This window comes from Neophocaena asiaeorientalis, unplaced genomic scaffold (genome assembly GCF_003031525.2).
Source record: "Neophocaena asiaeorientalis asiaeorientalis breed wild unplaced genomic scaffold, Neophocaena_asiaeorientalis_V1.1 scaffold418, whole genome shotgun sequence".
NCBI lineage: Eukaryota > Metazoa > Chordata > Mammalia > Artiodactyla > Phocoenidae > Neophocaena > Neophocaena asiaeorientalis.
Genome location: NW_020175731.1, coordinates 5,405,669 through 5,426,746, shown reverse-complemented (window position 1 = coordinate 5,426,746; position 21,078 = coordinate 5,405,669). Strand labels below are relative to the sequence as shown.

General features: G+C 35.1%; 1 protein-coding gene across 2 annotated transcripts in view; it reads right to left on the bottom strand.

The window, feature by feature from the left end:
* Positions 1-21,078, bottom strand: part of NUP37 (nucleoporin 37) — a 42,540-nt gene that overhangs the window by 12,587 nt on the left and 8,875 nt on the right. For both annotated transcript variants that reach the window (XM_024732217.1, XM_024732219.1), the window contains exons 3-5: positions 18,804-18,928; positions 17,268-17,340; positions 15,021-15,115 (exon numbers count right to left, since the gene is read on the bottom strand). In XM_024732217.1, coding sequence (XP_024587985.1) covers positions 15,021-15,115; positions 17,268-17,340; positions 18,804-18,928 — 293 coding nt within the window. The remainder of the gene's footprint in view (positions 1-15,020; positions 15,116-17,267; positions 17,341-18,803; positions 18,929-21,078) is intronic.

Below are 21,078 nucleotides of genomic sequence, written 5' to 3'. Positions count from 1 at the left end.
TAAGTCTTATTTCCCTTTTTGATAGATTCCATAATTAAGCTCTTCTTAAATCCTTTTGTGGAGCTCAACTTATTTTCCTGTGTCTTTACTGCATGTCTCATCTAGTTAATATTAGTTCCATCAGATGAAGTCACATTCCTCTTTTTTTGATACATTTTTTGCAGTATACCATATATAAGAAAAATACACAAATCTGAAGCATACAGCTCAAAGAGAACACACCTGAAGAAAGCACCCACATTAAGATAGTATTTCCAGAACTCCAGAAGTCATCTCTGCTTCCTTCCAGTCCTATTTCCTTGCCTTCTCACAAAAAGTACCCGCCATCCTGACTTCTAACACCATAGCTTACATCTGCTGGTTTGGAACATCATAAAGATGGAATCCTATGGAAAATACTATGGAATGTATTTTCTTGGTCTGGCATCTTTCTTTTTTAATATATTAAAAAAAAATTTTTTAAATTTATTTTTGGCTTCATTGGGTCTTTGTTGCTGCACGCGGGCTTTCTCTAGTTGTGGCGAGTGGGGGCTACTCTTTGTTGCGGTATGCGGGCTTCTCATCGCGGTGGCTTCTCTTTGTTGCAGAGCTTGGGCTTTAGGTGCGTGGGCTTCAGTAGTTGTGGCATGCGGGCTCAGCAGTTGTGGCGCACGGGCTTAGCTGCTCCACGGCATGTGGGATCTTCCCAGACCAGGGATTGAACCCATGTCCCCTGCATTGGCAGGTGGATTCTTAACCACTGCGCCACCAGGGAAGTCCCAGCATCTTTCACTCATCATTAAATCTTGTGAGATTTACCAACACTGCTGCATGTTGTATTTTGTTCATTCTCATTGCTGTACATAGTAGTCCATTAATTAAGTACACTGCCATGTATTTACCCATTCTACTGTTGACATACATTTAGGTTGTTTCTAATTTATGGTCATTACCAATAATCCTGCTATAAACCTTCCTGTACATGTCTTTTAGTGAATATAGACACCCACACACCATCCCCCCCCCTTACACAGACACACGCCCACATCTCCCCACCCTCTACCTCCACCTGCTGGGTAACTGCTAGACGTGAAATTGCTGGATCATAGCTTACAGACATGTTCAACATTAGCAGGTATTGTGAAATAGGTTTCCAGACTGGCTGTACCTCATTTATCTTTTTTTTTCATATTTCTTTTTCATCACCAACTGAAAAAGTCTAAACTTTCTTTGACAAATTTTCTGACAAAACAATCTTAAAAGCATCATTTGTCTTAATGGCAAAAGGCACAACTTTTCAGTTGGGCTTATTTGTAAGGCTGATTTCTCAAATCATCCCCCTTTTTTTCTTGCATTTTAGTTATTTTCATGTATCTGTGTATGAAAAAATTTCCATCAGTTTTAAACTGTAGTGAACACAATGTAAAGACTCTCTTAATTGACCTCCTTCTGACAGACTCTTTTTTCTCTCTGCAGAACTGACAAGAACAAGGTTACTTTCTAATAGCTCACGTGTGCATTTGTTGTAGGCTTACCTCGAGGGAATATGGGTTTTTTGATTAGTGAACTGCTGTTTGTAAGTGATGTAAACCCATGCTCATTAGTGTAATTACATAATTAATATTATATAAGCTGACGATATGAATGTGAAAGAGCTGTTTCAATGGAACTAAGTTGATGGCAACCAAATAAAGGTAAGTTTCTAAATGAAAAAAAAAAAGCTCTTAAATTAGGTATGCATGAGAATTACAAAAACAAGTAAAATAAAAATCTAGATATATTTGAATTATGACTGCTTAGCACATGTTTTCATTGTAGACACTAGGTGTGGTTCAGGCAAAAAAGAGGTCTAATGCAAAATGGACTCATAACTTAAAAACAAGCCTAGGTCTAACATCAAAAGACTGGCAAATTGGCAAATTTTCATAGACACATTATATATTAAAATAAGGTAGGTAGACATTCCTTTAAAATGAGTTCCTGAGTTTGCTGACTTTTTCGTTAATCTAAGGAACTACTGGTTTGGACCATGTCAGATAAGAGAGTTTCTACTGTAATAGGAAAAAAAATCATAAATTCACATTTTCATATTTCCAAATTTATTGCTAGTATATTTGTTTATAATAAATAAAATTACCTAAAAGTTAATTATAGCCACAGAAGCATACTTTTCAGGAAAATGGTATATCACAGAAAGATAAAAGCTGTAAGGGTTTATAACCTTCTTAACACACATAATCAAACACATGGAAACATAACAGACCCTTTATAAAACATATAAAAATATAACATCAAATTAAACTACTTTGACCAAAACTCAGGAGCTATATAAAACATATATGTATACCTATTCAAATGTTTGCAAGGGAAATTTCAAAACTAAAGCTTTTAAGGTAAAGTTAATCTGCTGACATAAATGAGTTTTGATACAATTTGAATCCAAGTGAAACAGACACCTCCACCCCTCCCAACTCTGTGGTCTTAAGTAGAACTCTCAGATTTAGTTGTAAAATGCAGGGGTGAAGAGATATCTACATCTAAGATTATGAATTACATTTACCTTACTTTTGGTAGTTTATTGTTAAAATTATTGCCTTATTTCAGGCTGAGTGCTTTTCAGCAGAACATTAAGTATTCTTAACCACATGGTATTTAAATGTAATTGTCCCATTTAATTAATGAAAAGGTCTCATAAATTGGGTGTTGGCATATATGGGATATCCTACATATTCTCAAAGGTCTTTTGCATTCACAATTAGTAGAGGGAGATGTTCCCTCTGAAAATTCAAAAGGAAATTTCCTGGGTAATACTAGTTCATTTGTTTGTTCTTCATTTTTAATTGGCAGCTCATTGTCTGTTAAGGAGTTCATTGTAGAAGGAAATTTCTGCTACCAAATGTTTATGACAACACAGACAAAAGAAGGGATGGATGACATTAAATGACACATCTGTATCCATTTGGCCCTCTTTAACTGGTAAAGCAAAAAATACAAACCACAATCTTTCTAAAAGATAGGACTGGATCACATGAATCACTGTATTGATTAATTAAATATGAAAGCAAGAACAAAAGTAATACCTAGATGCAGTTATAAAGATGAGAAGGCACTTTACAATGTTACTTGGGGTAGGAAAGGGACCTCCAACATTCTTAGACAAGAAACAGGTTTTTCACTGAGTTTGTGAGAGCAAAATGAAGATTCCCCCTGCCCTCCATTTCCTAGTAGTTGATCACTAAGTAACTCATCATGCTATGGATAATTCAAAAGAGGAGAAAACGTAGTATATTTCCTAAGTAAGTGAACACACAAATAGGAGGAAAGATGAAACAAATTACAAAATTATTTAGCGCTAAAATATTTGGTTTTAAGTGCAAAAGGAGTTCAGAGGTAGGGAACCATATGATTGAATGCACAAATCGAGGGATTAGGTAGACAAATCTTGATAGGAATATGGTAGGTTACAGTGGTAAATAAACTGTCAGCTTGTGGCTTAGACTACAGAAAACTTTGATAGCTAGGCAAAAGTTTTAACAGTGGAGGTGACAAAATGGCATGACAGCATAAAATAAGAATTTTGCAAAGGGTACTTTCGTATATGTATTTCAAATATATTCAGAAATAAGATTAGACTAATTCTGCTTTTTAAAAAAATACTTCATACTACTAAGTATGTAGTATTAATAATAAATGAAGTGGATTATTAGAAATTTTACTGATGAGAGTAAGAAGAATTATAAGGATGAAAATGAAAGACAATTGCTTATGCTTACTATTTTATCCTTCAATAATTAAAAATTATGAGTCAAAAATAAGAGTCAATAATCAAAGACTGTGTGTGTTTTGAAGGGGACAGGAAGTGGCCTGTTTCAAATATGACACTAATAAACCAACTATACCGTTCAAAAAAACAATCTACTATTGTACATCTTCATGAAGGCTTGGAGGGGTTAAAAAAAAAAATCTTACAAGCTTACATGTTGTTCCTTCATTTTTTTCTTAAAACTATAAACAAATGCAGCAGAAACTACCAATTTACCATCACAGGGGTGAGACACTACTTGAGGCCACCCCAGAGGAGAACTGACATCTTCAACTTACGTAGACAGATTTTTGAAGGATAGGAATTGTGAGATAATTTGTCATATTTAAAAATAAACCTCAAACACGGGAGGGAGAAGGCTAAGGTGGCACAAAGTGAGAGAGTAGCATGGACATATATACACTACCAAATATAAAATAGACAGCTAGTGGGAAGCAGCCACATAGCACTGGGAGATCAGTTCAGTGCTTTGTGTCCACGTAGAGGGGTGGGATAGGGAGGGTGGGAGGGAGATGCAAGAGGGAGTAGCTATGGGGATATATGTTTATGTATAGCTGATTTACTTTGTTATAAAGCAGAAACTAACACACCATTGTAAAGCAATTATACTCCAATAAAGATTAAAAAAAAAAAAACTTCAAAATTAAACTCTCAACTGCAAAGAAATACCATATGGTAGTTTTCAAAACAGATCGTATTTAGTTATTTCATCTTCAAGGAATTCAGAATAAAAGGACTTTCCCTTTAACTAGCATAAACCTTAACACAAACACCAATAATACTACCCAGGAAATATTAGCCTTTCATTATTTCCAAGAAAAATTTTGATATACTTGGCAACTGAAATTTGACTATATGCTATAAAGGAGGGAAGGTACTCTTTAACAGTTACATAAATGGACTTTCAAAATAAACCTGAAAAATGTTCATGGATATGATTCTCATTTATACAATTCACTTATTACAACCACACAATGGCTACATAAAGCAAGCTTAAGTTACTGTGATCACTGATACGGTAATACACTTTGAAGTACCGGTTTTATATTTCATCTACGAGAGCACATGAGAGAACAGAGAGTTAAATACTAGAGAGTGGTATTACCAGTTCACGATCATATAAAATTTCAGAAAATTCTTTCATCATTTTATAACTTTTACTCTATTATAATCTTTCATTAACACACTATTTCATTGCCTTGAATTAAAGATCTGCAAATGTGATCAAAAGGTTTTACTAGAATTTCTGGATGCTTCTTATAAAGACATTGAATCCTTATGTTTCATTCACTAGAGGTAAACTCAACACAAATTGTCTCTTTTATTTCACTCTTAAAGCTCTTATTAGAACTATGCAATGATTGATCTTGATTCAAAATGCTATAAAAAACTAGAGGGCATTTTAGAAAACAAGCAGAAAACTTTATTTCTGGAATTATTTAACCATAACATTGTAATGAATAATACACATTCTGATTTCACTTTGTACCTGTAATTATTCAGGCATAGTTTAACTGCTCCTAAATGGAGATTGATCTCCCAAGGAATGCTTCATTGGCTTACCTTCAGAAGGCTCTCAGTCTCTTTCTTTCTGTTTCCCACACAAGGACTATTTTTATTTATTAAAAAAATTTTTTTTAAATGTATTTTTTGGCTGCATTGGGTCTTTGCTGCGGTGCGCGGGCTTCTCATTGCAGTGGCTTCTCTTGTTGCGGAGCACGGGCTCTAGGCACGCGGGTTCAGTAGTTGTGGCTCACGGGCTTAGTTAATCCGCAGCATGTGGGATCTTCCTGGACCAGGGATTGAACCTGTGTCTCCCGCATTGGCAGGTGGATTCTTAACCACTGCGCCACCAGGGACTATTTTTGAAAAGATCACTTACTTTGTGATCTCACCTGGGGTCGGGTTGGGGGAGAACAGTCTGCCTTAACTATGGATCTTGAAGATTCAAATATATATGAGCAGAAGTGATATGGAAACAACTCAGCTACCATGGGATATATATAAGATATTTGATAAACATTCTTTTTCTCTTGTAATAATTTTCAAAAAATGACACTACTGACAGTGAATATCATATGTAGTTTAGTATTCCCTTATCCAGTAATTTGGTTATATTTCTAAAAAAAAGATCATTATTTATTTCCCACCCTTTCTCCCATTCTTGTTAAAAATGATGGCAGCTAGAACATGGCAACTACTAATATCTCAAGTTTCACAGACAAATTGAATGGCACATTACATGCCTCTATTATTTTAGTCTTAAACTAAGAATTCCTTGGTTTCTCAAAGCCAATTTTCCTTCACCATAAATTTTATCTAATATTTTAAAAGACTATTGGGGAGGAGGAGGAGGAAATGGATTTAGTTCTGACATTCTTTGCAGTTACAGTGAGTACTGGGTCTTCTATTTCTTCTGTATCCCCCAAAGTACTAAATGTTGGCTATACTAAACGTGTTTAATAAATACTTGTTGGTCTGACTTGTTCTTACAGAACGGTACTGTTTTTAATATACAAGAACATCTGTTATTTGGCACTGACAGGGAATGAGATGTTCTGTATTAGTGAGTTTTTAAAATAATAAGCTTAACCCATTAAATACTTAAACACCATTTTTACCTTCTTTTGGAAGAAGGTGATAATAAATTTTTCTAAATATGCAATTATTTACCTCTCAAATATTGTAATAATTTTAACCTTCTTTGGATGATGCTGGGTCATAATTTGAAGTACTAGTATTTGTATTTTCCTGTGCATATATATATGTATATATGGCATACCTGTATATGGTGGACTTGATGAGGGACCATAAAAGAAATGGTGTAGGGACTTCCCTGGTGGTGCAGTGGTTAAGAATCTGCCTGCCAATGCAGGGGACACAGGTTCAAATCCTGGGTGGGGAAGATCCCACATGCCACAGAGCAACTAAGCCCGTGCGCCACAACTACTAAGCCCGTGTGCCACAACTACTGAGTCTGTGTGCCACAACTATTGAAGCTCACGTGCTTAGAGCCCGTTCAAATATTGTAATAATTTTAACCTTCTTTGGATGATGCTGGGTCATAATTTGAAGTACTAGTATTTGTATTTTCCTGTGCATATATATATGTATATATGGCATACCTGTATATGGTGGACTTGATGAGGGACCATAAAAGAAATGGTGTAGGGACTTCCCTGGTGGTGCAGTGGTTAAGAATCTGCCTGCCAATGCAGGGGACACAGGTTCAAATCCTGGGTGGGGAAGATCCCACATGCCACAGAGCAACTAAGCCCGTGCGCCACAACTACTAAGCCCGTGTGCCACAACTACTGAGCCTGTGTGCCACAACTATTGAAGCTCACGCGCTTAGAGCCCATGCTGTGTAGTAAGAGAAGCCACTGCAATGAGAAGCCCCTGCACCGCAACGAAGAGTAGCCTCCCCTCGCCGCAACTAGAGAAACCCTGTGCACAGCAACAAAGACCCAACACAGCCAAAAATAAATAAATAAATTTAAAAAAAAAGAAGAAAGAAATGGTGTAGCACATGAGGCCGAATGCCTAGCAATCCTATGATTTAGTTGGGAATTTCTTTTCTTAAACACATCTCCTGTCAGATGCTTTGGTAATGGCATCTTTTTAATAAAGATGTGGTGACAGATACAGAATTGTATTCATTCCTTCACCCACTTACTCACTGAATACCTAACACAAGGGCTCTCTTCTTGTGCTGAGATGACTCTAAGGTAGTAAAGCATGGCTGGCCTTGCAAAATACCTTATTAGTGAAAAGGCCAGAGCAGTCCACTCTAGGATAATTTTCCTCATCCTCTACAAAACTCCATTTCTCCTTACTCTTGCTCCTCATATGAAAACTGGGCTAATGACATATGAAGGAATATGACATCTTCATTTCAGGAACTGGTACTAGAATGTTTTAGCAAAGGTATCTTTCAAAAAATTATAAATTCTTCACAAACAGAAGATAATACATCTGTAGATAAGACACTAAGTATAATTCTATCAATTTTATTAAACCCAACATGTTTGATTTTGATCAGAACATACAGGTAATAGGAACACCTGCTTTCAATAATATAAAAAGACTAAAACTTCTTGAATAAGAGAATCTATCAAATAAGGTTTTTGAGGATTAAATGAATTAATTCATACAAAACACTTAGAATAGGGCCTGGTCACTTATTATTATCTAAATCAACAATTCTCAACAGGGGGGATTCTAACACCTAGGGGACAGTTTTGGCTGTCCTAATGATTGGGGTGCTACAAGCATTTAGTGAAAAGTAACCAGGGATGATAGACATTCTACATGACTTTTGAATATCACAGTAAAATTTAGAAATACCTCAAAAGGTGGGACCATTTCAAGATAGGAGATATGTTTTTGCAATTTTGTTAGTACTCCATTCCCTGAAATAACAGTGAATTATTTTGATACTACCCATATAAAAACTGGCTGATTTGCAAGAATGTTATCCTTCCTTATTTTTTCAATGTGATATCCTATAATTTGACTTGTCATGTTATTTCTATTTTGATTAGCATTATTTCCATACTCTTTCACTTCCCACTGTAAAATTTTAAAAATTACTACTGACTTGAGTTTTTATTCTAATAACTAGTTTTGCCCAAGGCTATGACACTGCAAAACTCCAGATGGCACTATTTACATCGTACTCTGCAAGCCGTATCCCTGGAACTGTGTAACTTGGCAGCTTTGCCTCTCTGCCTTACATTTTCCTGTTATCCTATTTTTCCGATACTCAAATTTATTCCTTGTAAAGAGTGACAAAGACTACACTTCACCATTTCTTCTTATGCAGTCGTATCTGAGCATATACACTACGCTGTTATTCTATAACAATCTGTTTTTTATAGAAATGTGTAGTATAGTTAAAATACTATTTTATTTAAAATATTATTATTAGTATTTAACAGAAATGTAGTACAATTAAAATAAAATTTTTTACAATTATATATTTTGATAGGTTATATTTTCCATGAGTTTCATTTAAGATTATATAGTAGACATTAGAAAATGTCTGTTTAAAAAGGGGGTATTGGGACTGATAAAGAACCACTGAGTTAAATGAGAACTCAGTTTTCTTATAAACTTGCAGGGATTATAGAATACTAAAACTAGATGGAATATTAGATTAAAATGAAGTCATATTAGAGAATGCAGAGAAGTAATAAACATCTAAAATATTATTAGATACAAATACCACCTTCTCAGGGTGAATTTGAAAATTGCCACTCAGGAGCTTCCCTGGTGGTGTAGTAAAGAATCCACCTGCCAATGCAGGGGACACGGGTTTGAGCCCTGATCCGGGAAGATCCCACATGCTGTGGAGCAACTAAGCCCGTGCGCCACAACTACTGAGCCTGCACTCTAGGGCCCGTGAGCCACAACTACTGAGCCAGCGCTCTATAGCCCGCGAGCCACAACTACTGAGCCAGCGCTCTATAGCCCGCGAGCCACAACTACTGAGCCAGCGTGCTCTGCAACCACCAACCTGCGTGCCTAGAGCCCATGCTCCACCACAAGAGAAGCCACTGCAATGAGAAGCCCATGCACTGCAACGAAGAGTAGACCCCGCTTGCTGCAACTAGAGAAAGCCCCTGCGCAGCAAGGAAGACAACACAGCCAAAAACAAAAACAAAAACAAAAAATTGCCACTCAGGCAGAAGAGTGAGTGAATTAAATGAGTGCACGTACTAGTGCCACACTGCTTGATATTTGAGTTCCTCTCCTTAATAGCTATGTCCCTTTCCACAAATTATTAGCCTCTCTATGCCCTGCCTTCCCATCTTGTAAAATGAGGGTAAATATTGTACCTATCTTGGAGTTGCTGTAAAAATTAAATAAATTTACATAGGTAAGGCACTTAGTGCTGGTTAGTATGCAGTAAAGCACTCCATAAAATATTCAGTAATATTTACTTATTAATACTGTAATTCATTTATAGAAAATAAAATACTTTTGTCAGTCTTAGAGAAGATTAAAATGGTTCTGAAATGATTATTCACAGGTTTAAAAATGTATCAGTGATTACCAAGTACCCAGCACAGTACCTGGCACATAGTAGACACTTGATATTTGCTGACTGAATGAACTAATCTCTATATTAATTTATTCTCTATACATTCATTCTCTATATCAAGAGATAAACAAGTGATAACTTTTTAATGGATAGACTGACACACTAGTACAAGTGAGACTATCTTCATTCTGATTCAGAATTTGGAAAATTTCAACAAAATACATAAGCTTTATGAACCCGCTCAGGGGACAGATTGTTTTGAAACGGTGTCCCTAAGGCCACAAATCTCTTAGCTGATTATAATACTGTGTCTCCTTGAAAATGCCAGAGTCAAACATCAGAAAATATGCACAGATCAACAATGTATTTAAAATAATTTTTTTTGAGTTGGCAGAGTCAGAGAAACATTTCTTCAGCTCTTTATAGTACAAAATGTTTAAGAATCCATATTGTAGCACTGCTCCATATTGTAGGATGACATAATAAAGCTTAGTATTTAAAAAATTTTATTCACTTATTTTATTCCCCATTTTAATCATTTTAAAGTGTAAAGGGACACTTGGCACATTCACAGTGTTCTGCAACCACCACCACTATTTAGTTCTAGAACATTTTCATTATTCCAAAAGGAAACACTGTACCCATTAAGCAGTCACTCCTAAGTTCTTGTCCTCCAACTTCCTGGCAATTACCAATCTGTTTTGTTTCTATGGATTTGCTTCTTCTGGAGATTTTATATAATGGAATCATAGAATATCTTATGTCTGGCTTCTTTTACTTAGCATAGTGTTTTCAAGTTTCACCCATGGTGTAGCATGTATCTGTACTTCATTCTTTTTTATAGCTGAATACTATTTCAGTGTATGGATACACCACATTTTGTTTGTCCATTCATTTACTGATGGATATCTGGGTTGCTTCCACCTTTCGGCTACTGTAAACAGTGCTGCTAGGAACATTCCTTTACAAGTTTTTGTTTGAATGAACACCTGTTTTTATTCTTTTGGGTATATACCTATGATTGGAAATGCTGGGTCACATGTTTAACTTTTTGAGGAACTGCCAAACTCTATTCCATGCCGGCTGCACCATTTTACATTCCTGCCAGAAAACAATGAGGGTTTCAGTTTCTTCACATTCTTCAACACTTGTTTTTTTTCTGACTTTTTGTTTATAGTTATTTTAGTGAGTGTTAGTGGTATTTCGTTTTGTTTTTGATTTGCATTTCCCTAATGACATTCAGCATCTTTTCACGTGCTTGTCGGCTACTTGTGTATCTTCTCTAGAGAATTGTCTACTCATGTCCTTTGCCCTTTTTTGATTGGATTGTTTGTCTCTTTATTGTTGAATTATAAGAGTTCCTTATATATCTTGTATAAGACCCTTATCAGATATATAATTTACAAGTATTTTCTCCCATTCAGTGGGATGTTTCACTCTCTTGATAGGGTCCTCTGGTGTCCAAGAGTTTTAAATTTTGATGAAGTCCAATTTATGTATTTATTTTTAATAAATGTGTTTTTGGTGTCATATTTAAGAAACCATTGCCAGATCCAAGGTCATAAAGATTTGCTGGTTTCTTTTCAGAGTTTTCTAGTTTTAGCTGCATGTTGTTGAGGATTCTGCATCTCTATTTATAAGGAATATTGGTGTGCGGTTTTCTTTTTTGGGGATGTCTTTGTCTGATTTTGGTATCAGGATAATGCTGGCCTTACAGAATGAGTTAGAAAGTGTTTCTTCCTATTCTACTTTCTGGAAGCATTTGAGAGACTGGTGGTTAATTCTTCTTTAAATGTTTGGTAGAATTTACCAGTGAAGAATCCTGTCCTGGCCTTTCTTTGTTGGGAAATTTTTGATTACTGATTCAATTTCTTTATTTGTTATAAGTTTATTCAGGTTTTCTATTTTTTCCTTGAGTTCTGCAGTTTTGTGTTTCCAGGAATTTGTCCATGTCACCTAGGTTATTTAATTTGTTGGTGTATAACTATTCATAGTATTCTCTTATAATCCTTTTCATTTCTGTAAGGTTGGTAGTAACGTCCCCACTTTTTCTGATTTTACCATTTGTAGTGTTCTCTCTTCGTCTGTCCAGCTAATTAATTTTAGCTATAATATGTTTTAGCTATATATGTTAATTTTGTTATATCTTTTCAAAGAAACATCTTTTGGTGTCATTGATTCTATTGTTTTCCATTCCCTATGTTGTTCATCTCTGCTCTAATCTTTATTATTTCCTTACTTCTGCTAGCTTTGGATGTCTTTATTCTTTTTTTTTTAGCTTCTTAAGGTGTCAATTTAGGTTACTGATTTGAGCTTTTTCTTCTTTTTAATGTAGGTGCTCACAGCTATAAATTTCCCTCTGAGCACTGCTTTTACTGCATCCCATAAATTCTGTATGTTGTGTTTTCATTTTCACTCATCTCAAGGTATTTTCTAATTTCCCTTGTGATTTCCTTCTTGACCCACTGGATAATTAATGACAGTGTGTTATTTAATTTCCATGTATCTGTAGATGTTCTATTTTCCTTCTGTTAATGATTTCTAGTTCATTCCACTGTGATCAAAGAAGATACTTCGTATGATTTCAATCTTTAAAAAAATTATGTAGATTTATTTTGAGGACTAACATATGGTTTATTCTAAAGAGTGTTCCAGGTACACTTGAGAAGAATGTGTATGCTGCTGATGTTGGGAGTGTGTGGAGTGTTTTCTATATGTTTAGCTGGTTTAAAATGTTGTTAAAATCCTCTACTTCTTTACTGAACTTCAGTCTAGTTATTCTATTTAGCATGTCATTTTAAAGCATGGTATCACCAGCATATAATACTACTCCCAAGATGACATAGGCTTTGAGTATGATTGGACAAGGATATCACTAAGGTATCTTTACCAACAACACAGAGACCCAGACTATGGTAGGCATTACTTTAGCACAGTGACAGGAATGATTCCTGGGATGTAAATGGCTATTTCATCTGCCCAAATTGCACAGCTGCCATTTGGCTGGTGTCTTTATTCATAACTTGGCAATTCTGTACTTTGAGTTAATGAATACAGTTGTACTGAAACATTTTTCTGTTGTAGTTTGTCCCCTCAGAATCCTTCTTTCCTTTGTTACTTTGAGAGTGTATGTTACTACTCTTCCTTAAACTTGATCTACTTATATCTTCTGTTTCTGTTAAAAATCTTATCTATATTGTTTAGCTTTCAGCCCAAGAAATTTGACTTTAAAAGCCAATCAGAAATGCCCTTCTGGTTGGCAAATTAAGCTGATAAATTCTAAAGTTAGCTCTCCAGCTATTGCTACAATGATGTTACCAACCTCCCAAATCTCAGAGACTTAGAAAAATAAGCATACATTTCTTGCTCATGGGTCTGTGGGAAGTTCTATTTCATGCCAGACAGTTCCATATCTGCTTCATGTGCTGTGTATTCTGGGGCCAGTAGCTATCTAGGACAGGCTTATATTATAGGAGAAGACAGAGGACAGTTGGTCAGGGCAAACCATGTAAAACATTTCAAGTGTCTGCTTGAGTCACACCTGCTAACATTACACTGGCTTAAACAAGTCACATGGCTAAGCCCAACAAAGTGGGAAAACCTCCTTCCACAGGAGTGGGGAAGGGAGAGTAAGTATTCACTGAACAATAACATCATTAACCACAGCCTAGCAAAGTAAGACAATTAGGAGCAACATAGTGAATTTCAAAAAAGTTAGATTTATTTAAATTAAAGGACTTACTTTGAAGTTAAGTTCTTTCTCCTTTTTAGAGTGATAATGTTCTTTTTTAAATAAAATGATGGTAATAATAGAAGGCAGCAGAACTTTAAAAAAATTCTTCTGACTTGACAAAAAGTTGGCCACCCTCTGTCAGTCCCCTATACTTTAGGATAATTTTACTATTCTATGAAAATCCCAAAGTCTCCTACAAGAAAAAAATCACGGATCTCTGAATGTAATCCCAGGTTATCTCTGGCTGTTGTTCACTATTCAGAGGCTATTCCTGTGCTTGCAAAGACACTCATTCTCCCCCTTCTCAGGTTTCATTATTCCTAATGCTTGCGATTAGGATGCTCCATGTGTTAGAGAATTAAAACGTCATTATTTCTTTCTAGTGATCTAATTGAAGTTTTACATTAAAAATGGCCCCACTTACTTTTCCGTCTCTATACAAACTTAGTTCTTTTTAACACTTGGGACCCTACAGTCTTAATGTCATGTAAATCTTTCATGTCCTTGACATGAAAATTTTATAAAAAATAATGGCTTATGACTCTATAACTTTAAAAAGATGAGCTGAGAAGATTAAAATTTAAAAAGAAGCTAGTGGCTTTACTTCCGATGTGAAAGGACACATATTTAGTAGCTTTATGTGTGTACAAGTATTTACTAATACTAACGATTTTGTCATACCTTTATAAAACATTAAAGCTATGCAAAATAGCAGAGCAGTGGTTTTTTTTTTTTTGGTGGTTCTTTTTGCTCACAGTACTGTCAAAACAAATGAAGCAACTGGCACTCCTCTAATGACTGCTTCACTCCTGACTCTTCAGCTTATTTCCACCTCCTACTCTTGCTCTTCATCTCGTTCTTTACTTGTGATATTCTCCAGCTTTAGGCACTATTAAAACGTTAGAGCCACCTCATCTGTTCCAAACTAGGGAGTGAGGTGGAAGAATGTGATATTGTAATGTATTGTATCTACAGAAAAACTTTATACAGAGATTTTCGAATTTGTCAAAACACTAAATTTCCAGCGAGTCTTGCTCTAGCAAATGAGAGTCTCAGTTCATTATTAAACACTACCTTATCAGATAGGATCTATGAAATAACTTCACAATATGGCAAATGCCTTTTATTATCCTATTGATTGTGTCCACTGTTTGACCTAATATATATTTAGATTCCATAAATGGGCAAATCTAAAATAAGAGGCAGAGGGGCACCCATGAATCAGCAAGGGAAGTTTCAAGTAAATGGGATGAGAACTCAACTCACTGGTTTTGAAACTCATGTTGGTGTCATACTTACATTTTAAATAAAGTATGCTTCTTTTATAACATTTTGTGGAATATATATAGTTTACATTTTCTCTAATTTTTAAAGTGTAATTCTCATTAAAATAAGATGAAAATTCAAAAATTTGGCTGTAACTTATATAAGCAACATACCTGCAGGTATGATCATCACTCACACTTGCAATTTCTTGGCCTTCTTTGGGATCAAATACCAAACCATTAATGAAATCTGTATGGCCCTCTAAAACCTGACGTAAGGGGAAAAGTTAGTAAGAACACAGGAAGATAACCTACAATATTCCTACCTAATATTTTTACTTCATTGCTTTCACTGCATGCTTCTCTTTTCTATAAATATTTCTTAAGCAATCTGCTATTTTTAAAACATGATTTATACACCCACCTTTCTAGAAGGTTTATCTTGGAAAGAAGCTGATCATTCAACACACTGTTATTAGCTTGATCTTTCTTTTCTAGTATGCATTTCTTACAAAAACAGAGACTTTTTTTTTTAAACTGTACCTGTCCTCATATCACCTCATTTCTCACTTATTACATAAAGGTTAAATAAAAGTTAAATTTAGAATAACTTTCTAGGGGCTCTGAAATAGAGTCCCCTTTGATTTTTTACCTTATACCTGCTGCTCTGTACACTGGCTGCTCCCTAATAAATACATAGCATGGACTTCACCTTCTACTGTCTTTATTCACTTGCTCAATGTGACTGCCAGCACTGGAGACAGCTAGTATTATAAGCCCATTATCACAACAACCCAGCAATTCTCTTCTGGCCACAGAAGAAATAAATGGGAAGTTATAAGGTAGAGGACTATGCAAGCAGGCAGGTCCAATCAGTCTAAATCTTTACAACTGAAATTCTAAACAGGTCTGTCAGATATCAGATATTTAAATATTTTAATGGATATTGTTCTTGCTTCCTATTTTCCTTCCAAACACTTGAATTTGATCTCAGTTGTAAGATTAATAAAGTGGTTCTATTTGGTACTGTTTACTATTTGGAAATATGTAATTAGGAAAAAAAAGGATTTGATTCAAACATTCCTGTGCAAGTTTAACAAACCCAAGTCCTCCAGATCATTCTTCAGAGCTTCAGAGTCTACAAGCCAAATCAAATTAACATTAAATATTTAATGTCTATTATAACTAACAATAATTGTTAGTAACTATTGACTTTTGATGAGTCAAAGTTTTATGTGCCATTTGTACAGTCACTGATACAGCTTTAAATTAATATATACATTGCACTGTATTATGGTAAAATTGTATATAGCCCATTGTATACAGTTTAGAGCATAACTTTTACTGTTTTCTAAATGATTGGAAAGGTTTATAGTTTATCTTTGTTTTATAACATTATTCATAGTTTTGATTTACTAGAAAGTCAAGAAGGCAATACTGTTCTTATAAAAAACATGGTTCAGTTTCAGTCCAGACTGAGAGGTTATTTATTTAATGAATTCCCCCCCCACTTTGAGACATATAACACTGTGTAAGTCTAAGGTATACACATGATGATTTGATATACATATATATTGTGAAATGATTACCATAATAGGATTAGTGAAATGACTCCCACAATAGGGTTAGTTAATACCTCTATCACCTCATAAAATTACCATTTTCGTTTTGTGGTGAGAACATTTAAGATCTACTCTCTTAGCAACTTTCAAGTATATAATACAGTATTGTTTACTATACTCATCATGATGTACAGTAGATCCTCAGAACTTATTCCACTTATAACTGGAAGTCTGTACCCTTCAATCATCATCTCCCCATTTCCCACACTCCCCAGGCCCTGACAACCACCATTCTATTCAGTTTCTATGAGTTCAGCTTTAAAAAAAATTCCTCCTATAAGTGAGATCACATAGTATTTGTCTTTGTCTGACTTATGAGGCAGAAGCTATGATCATCCCCATTTTAAAGGTAAGGAAATGAGCACAAAGAGATTGGGACTTTGACCAAAGTCACACTATTACTAAAGTGGTAGAGCTAGGCTTCAAAGCCAGGTGGTCTGGCTTCTGTGTCTGTGCTTTTAGCCACTTTGTAGTCCTGCCTCTCACTATGCTGTACTGTGTTTGCTCCCTTAAGTTCAACTCTTACTCTATGTGTGTTCATGTCTATTATACTGAATTTCTAATTCTCCCTCATTTGCTGTGTCTACCTAATATTTTAATAAGTGATATCAGATTTATAATCTGCAGTCCTTACTATGATCCTAGTTACTTACTGCAGCCTAAAATAGAGTAAATGAGATTCTAAACTACATAAAGGTAACCATAAAGTCATTTTAAATTGGGATAAATCCAATCAAAAAAGCAAAATTAATAAATGTGTTTTAAAATAAAGATTTACAAATTATACTTGTCAACATACCTTGTATTCATTTTTATCTTGAAGGTCTGAAGTAAACAATCTAATTTTCATATCAGCAGCAGAAGTGCAAAATCTGGAAGTAAGAAAATGAAAACAAATCCATTTTTAGCCTAAGTGAAAGTTCTCCCCACCAAAGCTGTTTTCATAACTCATAATCATGTTTTTGTTTGAGCAGAAAGGGGATGCTGTGGCTCTGTTGTAAAAAGTGTTATTATAACTATTTCTCAAAGTTGGCACTTAAATATCTTTGGAAAACATATGAAAATTAGTATATTGGATTTGTCTCTTCAATAAGAAACATGTAGAATTTTATTATAAATCACCACATGAATTTAATGTTTAACTTTTTCTTAAAGGCAGAAAAGGATGGGCATCTTTATTTAGCTAGGTCAATATTAGATATTATAGTTAATAATTTTAGATATTAAAAATAGTTATACATCTTAGTCTTTGCCTTCTTCAGTTATCCATAAGCCTTCTTACTTTAAGATATATTAAATTCAATAAATTAGACAGAAGATGATAAACTTTTTATACCTATAAAAGCTGATATACTTCTATCTATTAAAAGCTGGAGTATTATTCACACTGATTGTAACATTTAAGGTACTGTTTAGAAGTACATCAATGTATGTTACATTAAAAAACAAAATCTAATCAATAAACAACTGTTTTTAAACTAGTTTGCCTTCAATCCTAAAATTTTTAGATTCTCAGCATGTCAGATTATGGCTGAGGAAGAAATAGAAGTTATATTTATATAGTGGAAAACAAAGTTTATTTCCAATTGTCTTCAGATAAATGAGTATCATATGGATCTAAATTTCTCAAGTTCTGACTGCATTGAAGTTAACCATTTTTTCTCAACTAATACATTTAATTAATTAATTAACTAATTTTATTTATTTATTTTTTTGGCCAAGCCGCGTGGTGTACGGGATCTTAGTTCTCTGACCGGGGATCAAATCCGTGCCCCCTGCAGTGGAAATGCGGAGTCTTAACCACCGGACTGCCATGGAAGTCCCCTATGTTTATTTAATTTAAATAAAGTTTAAATTATAGAAGGCTCCTAATCTATAGACCTGGATATGTTGGTAGATCTCTGCTACCATGCCTTTTCAATGATTAGTTAAGAGCCATTGGATGAAATAGATCAAAGCCAGCAGGGAAATGCCTTCTCTTGTCCAAGGCTTTCTTGGAGGTGAAATTAAAAGTTGTAGGGAAATAAAGTACAAATTGACCCTTGAACAACGTGAGTTTGAACTCCACAGGTCTACTTATATGTGGATATTTTTCGATAGTAAATACTACACTGCTACACAGTCTGTGGTTGGTTGTATCCTTGGATGTGGAGGAACCTCGGAGAGGGAGTGCTGTTTATAAATTATACTCAGGTTATAACCACCCCCTGCTGCGTTGTTCAGGTGTCAACTGTAGCTCTTCTCCCCACAACTGGGACCATGCTGTTGTAAAGTATTTATAACCAGAGCTGAAATTATCTAATCTTTTGCCTTTCCTTGACAATGTTAAACTTACTTGATTACTGGAGGCAACGAATTAAGTCTAGTCTCTGGGCTCCAAGCTATGCCATCAACCCTGACTCCATGGTGAAATGTTCGTAGGGTTTTATACTGAATTCCTTCAATGTCTGCTTCTTCTTCCTAAGCATACACAGTAAATGTTTTAATAAGTTATGAGAACAAACAATATAAAACTGTGTGTTTCATTATAATGAAGAATTTATCAGGGGGCCATGAATATTCTTTTGAGAAGTTCAAAAGCAGATCAGATATTAAGATGTAACTGGTTTACTGAACAACAACAAAAATATCTGAAGCTGTCTAAGCCTCACAAGATAACTCTCTATGGTAACTAAGAACAAACAATATACTTGTTATACTTTATCTTACTTAGGAGACAATTTATTCTTAATAGTAAATACATTTCACAGCAAACACAATGAAAATGGAATGCTCTAAGAATCAGAATATTCTAGGTAAATGAATTACCAGGCATGGATTATCAAGTGACAATATAAAAAATATATACTGAACATATTATGTACAAGACACTTTGTGCCGTATGATGCTTCAAAGTCATTATAATGAGTATCAATAATTTTCACATAGTATTATACATGGCACGATACATGTGTGGGATGTTACAAACTATTCATCCATACTATATACTAGTACACTCTATGAATAGTGAATTTGCAAATAATGATCTGATTAGTCTTTTGGATATTTGATTCTGGGTAAGATGTTTTAAAGTCAGCTTATCTCCTTGGCTTAGTACTACTAAAATGATTTCAGTTTATTCTCATGACAAGATGAGGAAAAAAATGAATTTTAAAAAGTCATTTCTGTCTGGCAATATGGACAATAACCAGAAAAGCTTTCTGATACAAAAATAATGCAAAAATCCAAATCCAGAGAAGCAACTGAGCACCAAGGCATAAAGCTATCTTAAGGACATCTGCCAACATCCAATAACTAACAGCTTCAGTTTGTAGGGGATGGGAGACAAAACTTAGTGCCTGAACAAAGAGGGATGCAGATCAGAGACCTCTGCATAGATCCAGGACCTTTAAAGGGAAGTAGGGGAAGAAAACCCCCCAAACCAAAAGTGCCAGGCAAAATATGTACCGTGGGTGAAGACCATGAAAGAGAAAAAGTCACTTGTGAGAAATCTCAACCATTGGCTGGCCCTAACATGAGTTTGGGGCTGGAATTCACATTAACTATGTGCTCCAGAAAATGACAATTTATTTAAAAATGTCCATATGTTGACAGTGGCCCCAAGCGCTTGACAAAGGCAAATTCTCTTTGGGTGAACTTCCTCTACACAGGTCTCATAAAGTTCTGACAGATACAGTTTAATCAAATATGATCTTACCTGCACGCACTACTACATATGAAAACAAAGTACCACAAACACAAACAGAAGAATCAACCTGGAGACATCAGATTAAAAAATTAGATACAGGGACTTCCCTGCTAGTCCAGTGGTTTAAGAATCCACCTCCAACGCAGGGGACACGGGTTCAATCCCTGGCTGGGGAACTAATACCCCACGTGCCATGAGGCAACTAAGCCTGCGCGCCACAACGACTGAGCCTACACGCTCTGGAGCCCAAGTGCCACAATTAGAGAGCCCGTGTGCACTGCAACTACTGAGCCCGTGCGCCACAAGTAGAGAGAAGCCCACACACCGCAATGAAGAGGCCCCACGCTGCAATGAAAGATCCCGAGTGCCGCAACTAAGACCTGACACAGCCATAAATAAATTAATTAATTAAAAAACTAGATACAAAAAAGATGTATTTTTAAGGATCTAGAGGAGGTAATCAAAAAATATGAGTAAGCAACAAGAGATTACCCAAAATGACCAGATTTTAAAAGGAGCTAAATAAAAACGTCTAGATAAAAATACCATAATGAGAAAAAAAAAATCAATGCTTAGAGGAGCTAGAAGGCAGATTTGAAAAAATTTTTCAGAATGCAGCTAAGAGAAGACAAAAAAAAATGTTAAAAGGGATTCGGTGAGAAGTTCTACCATAGATCTAATTAGGGTTGTAGAAGAAACAAGTAGAGGGAATGGGGGTAGAGTCAATATTTGAAGAGATAATGGCAAAAGATTCATCATACTTGATCAAAGGTACCAATATGTTTATTTAGAAAGAACAATAAATCCTAGGCAGCTTAAAAAAAAATCTGCAGTTAGACACAACATAGTAAAACTTCAGAATACACAAACTCTCATGATATATACATATGTGTGTATATATATATAGGTGTGTGCATATATG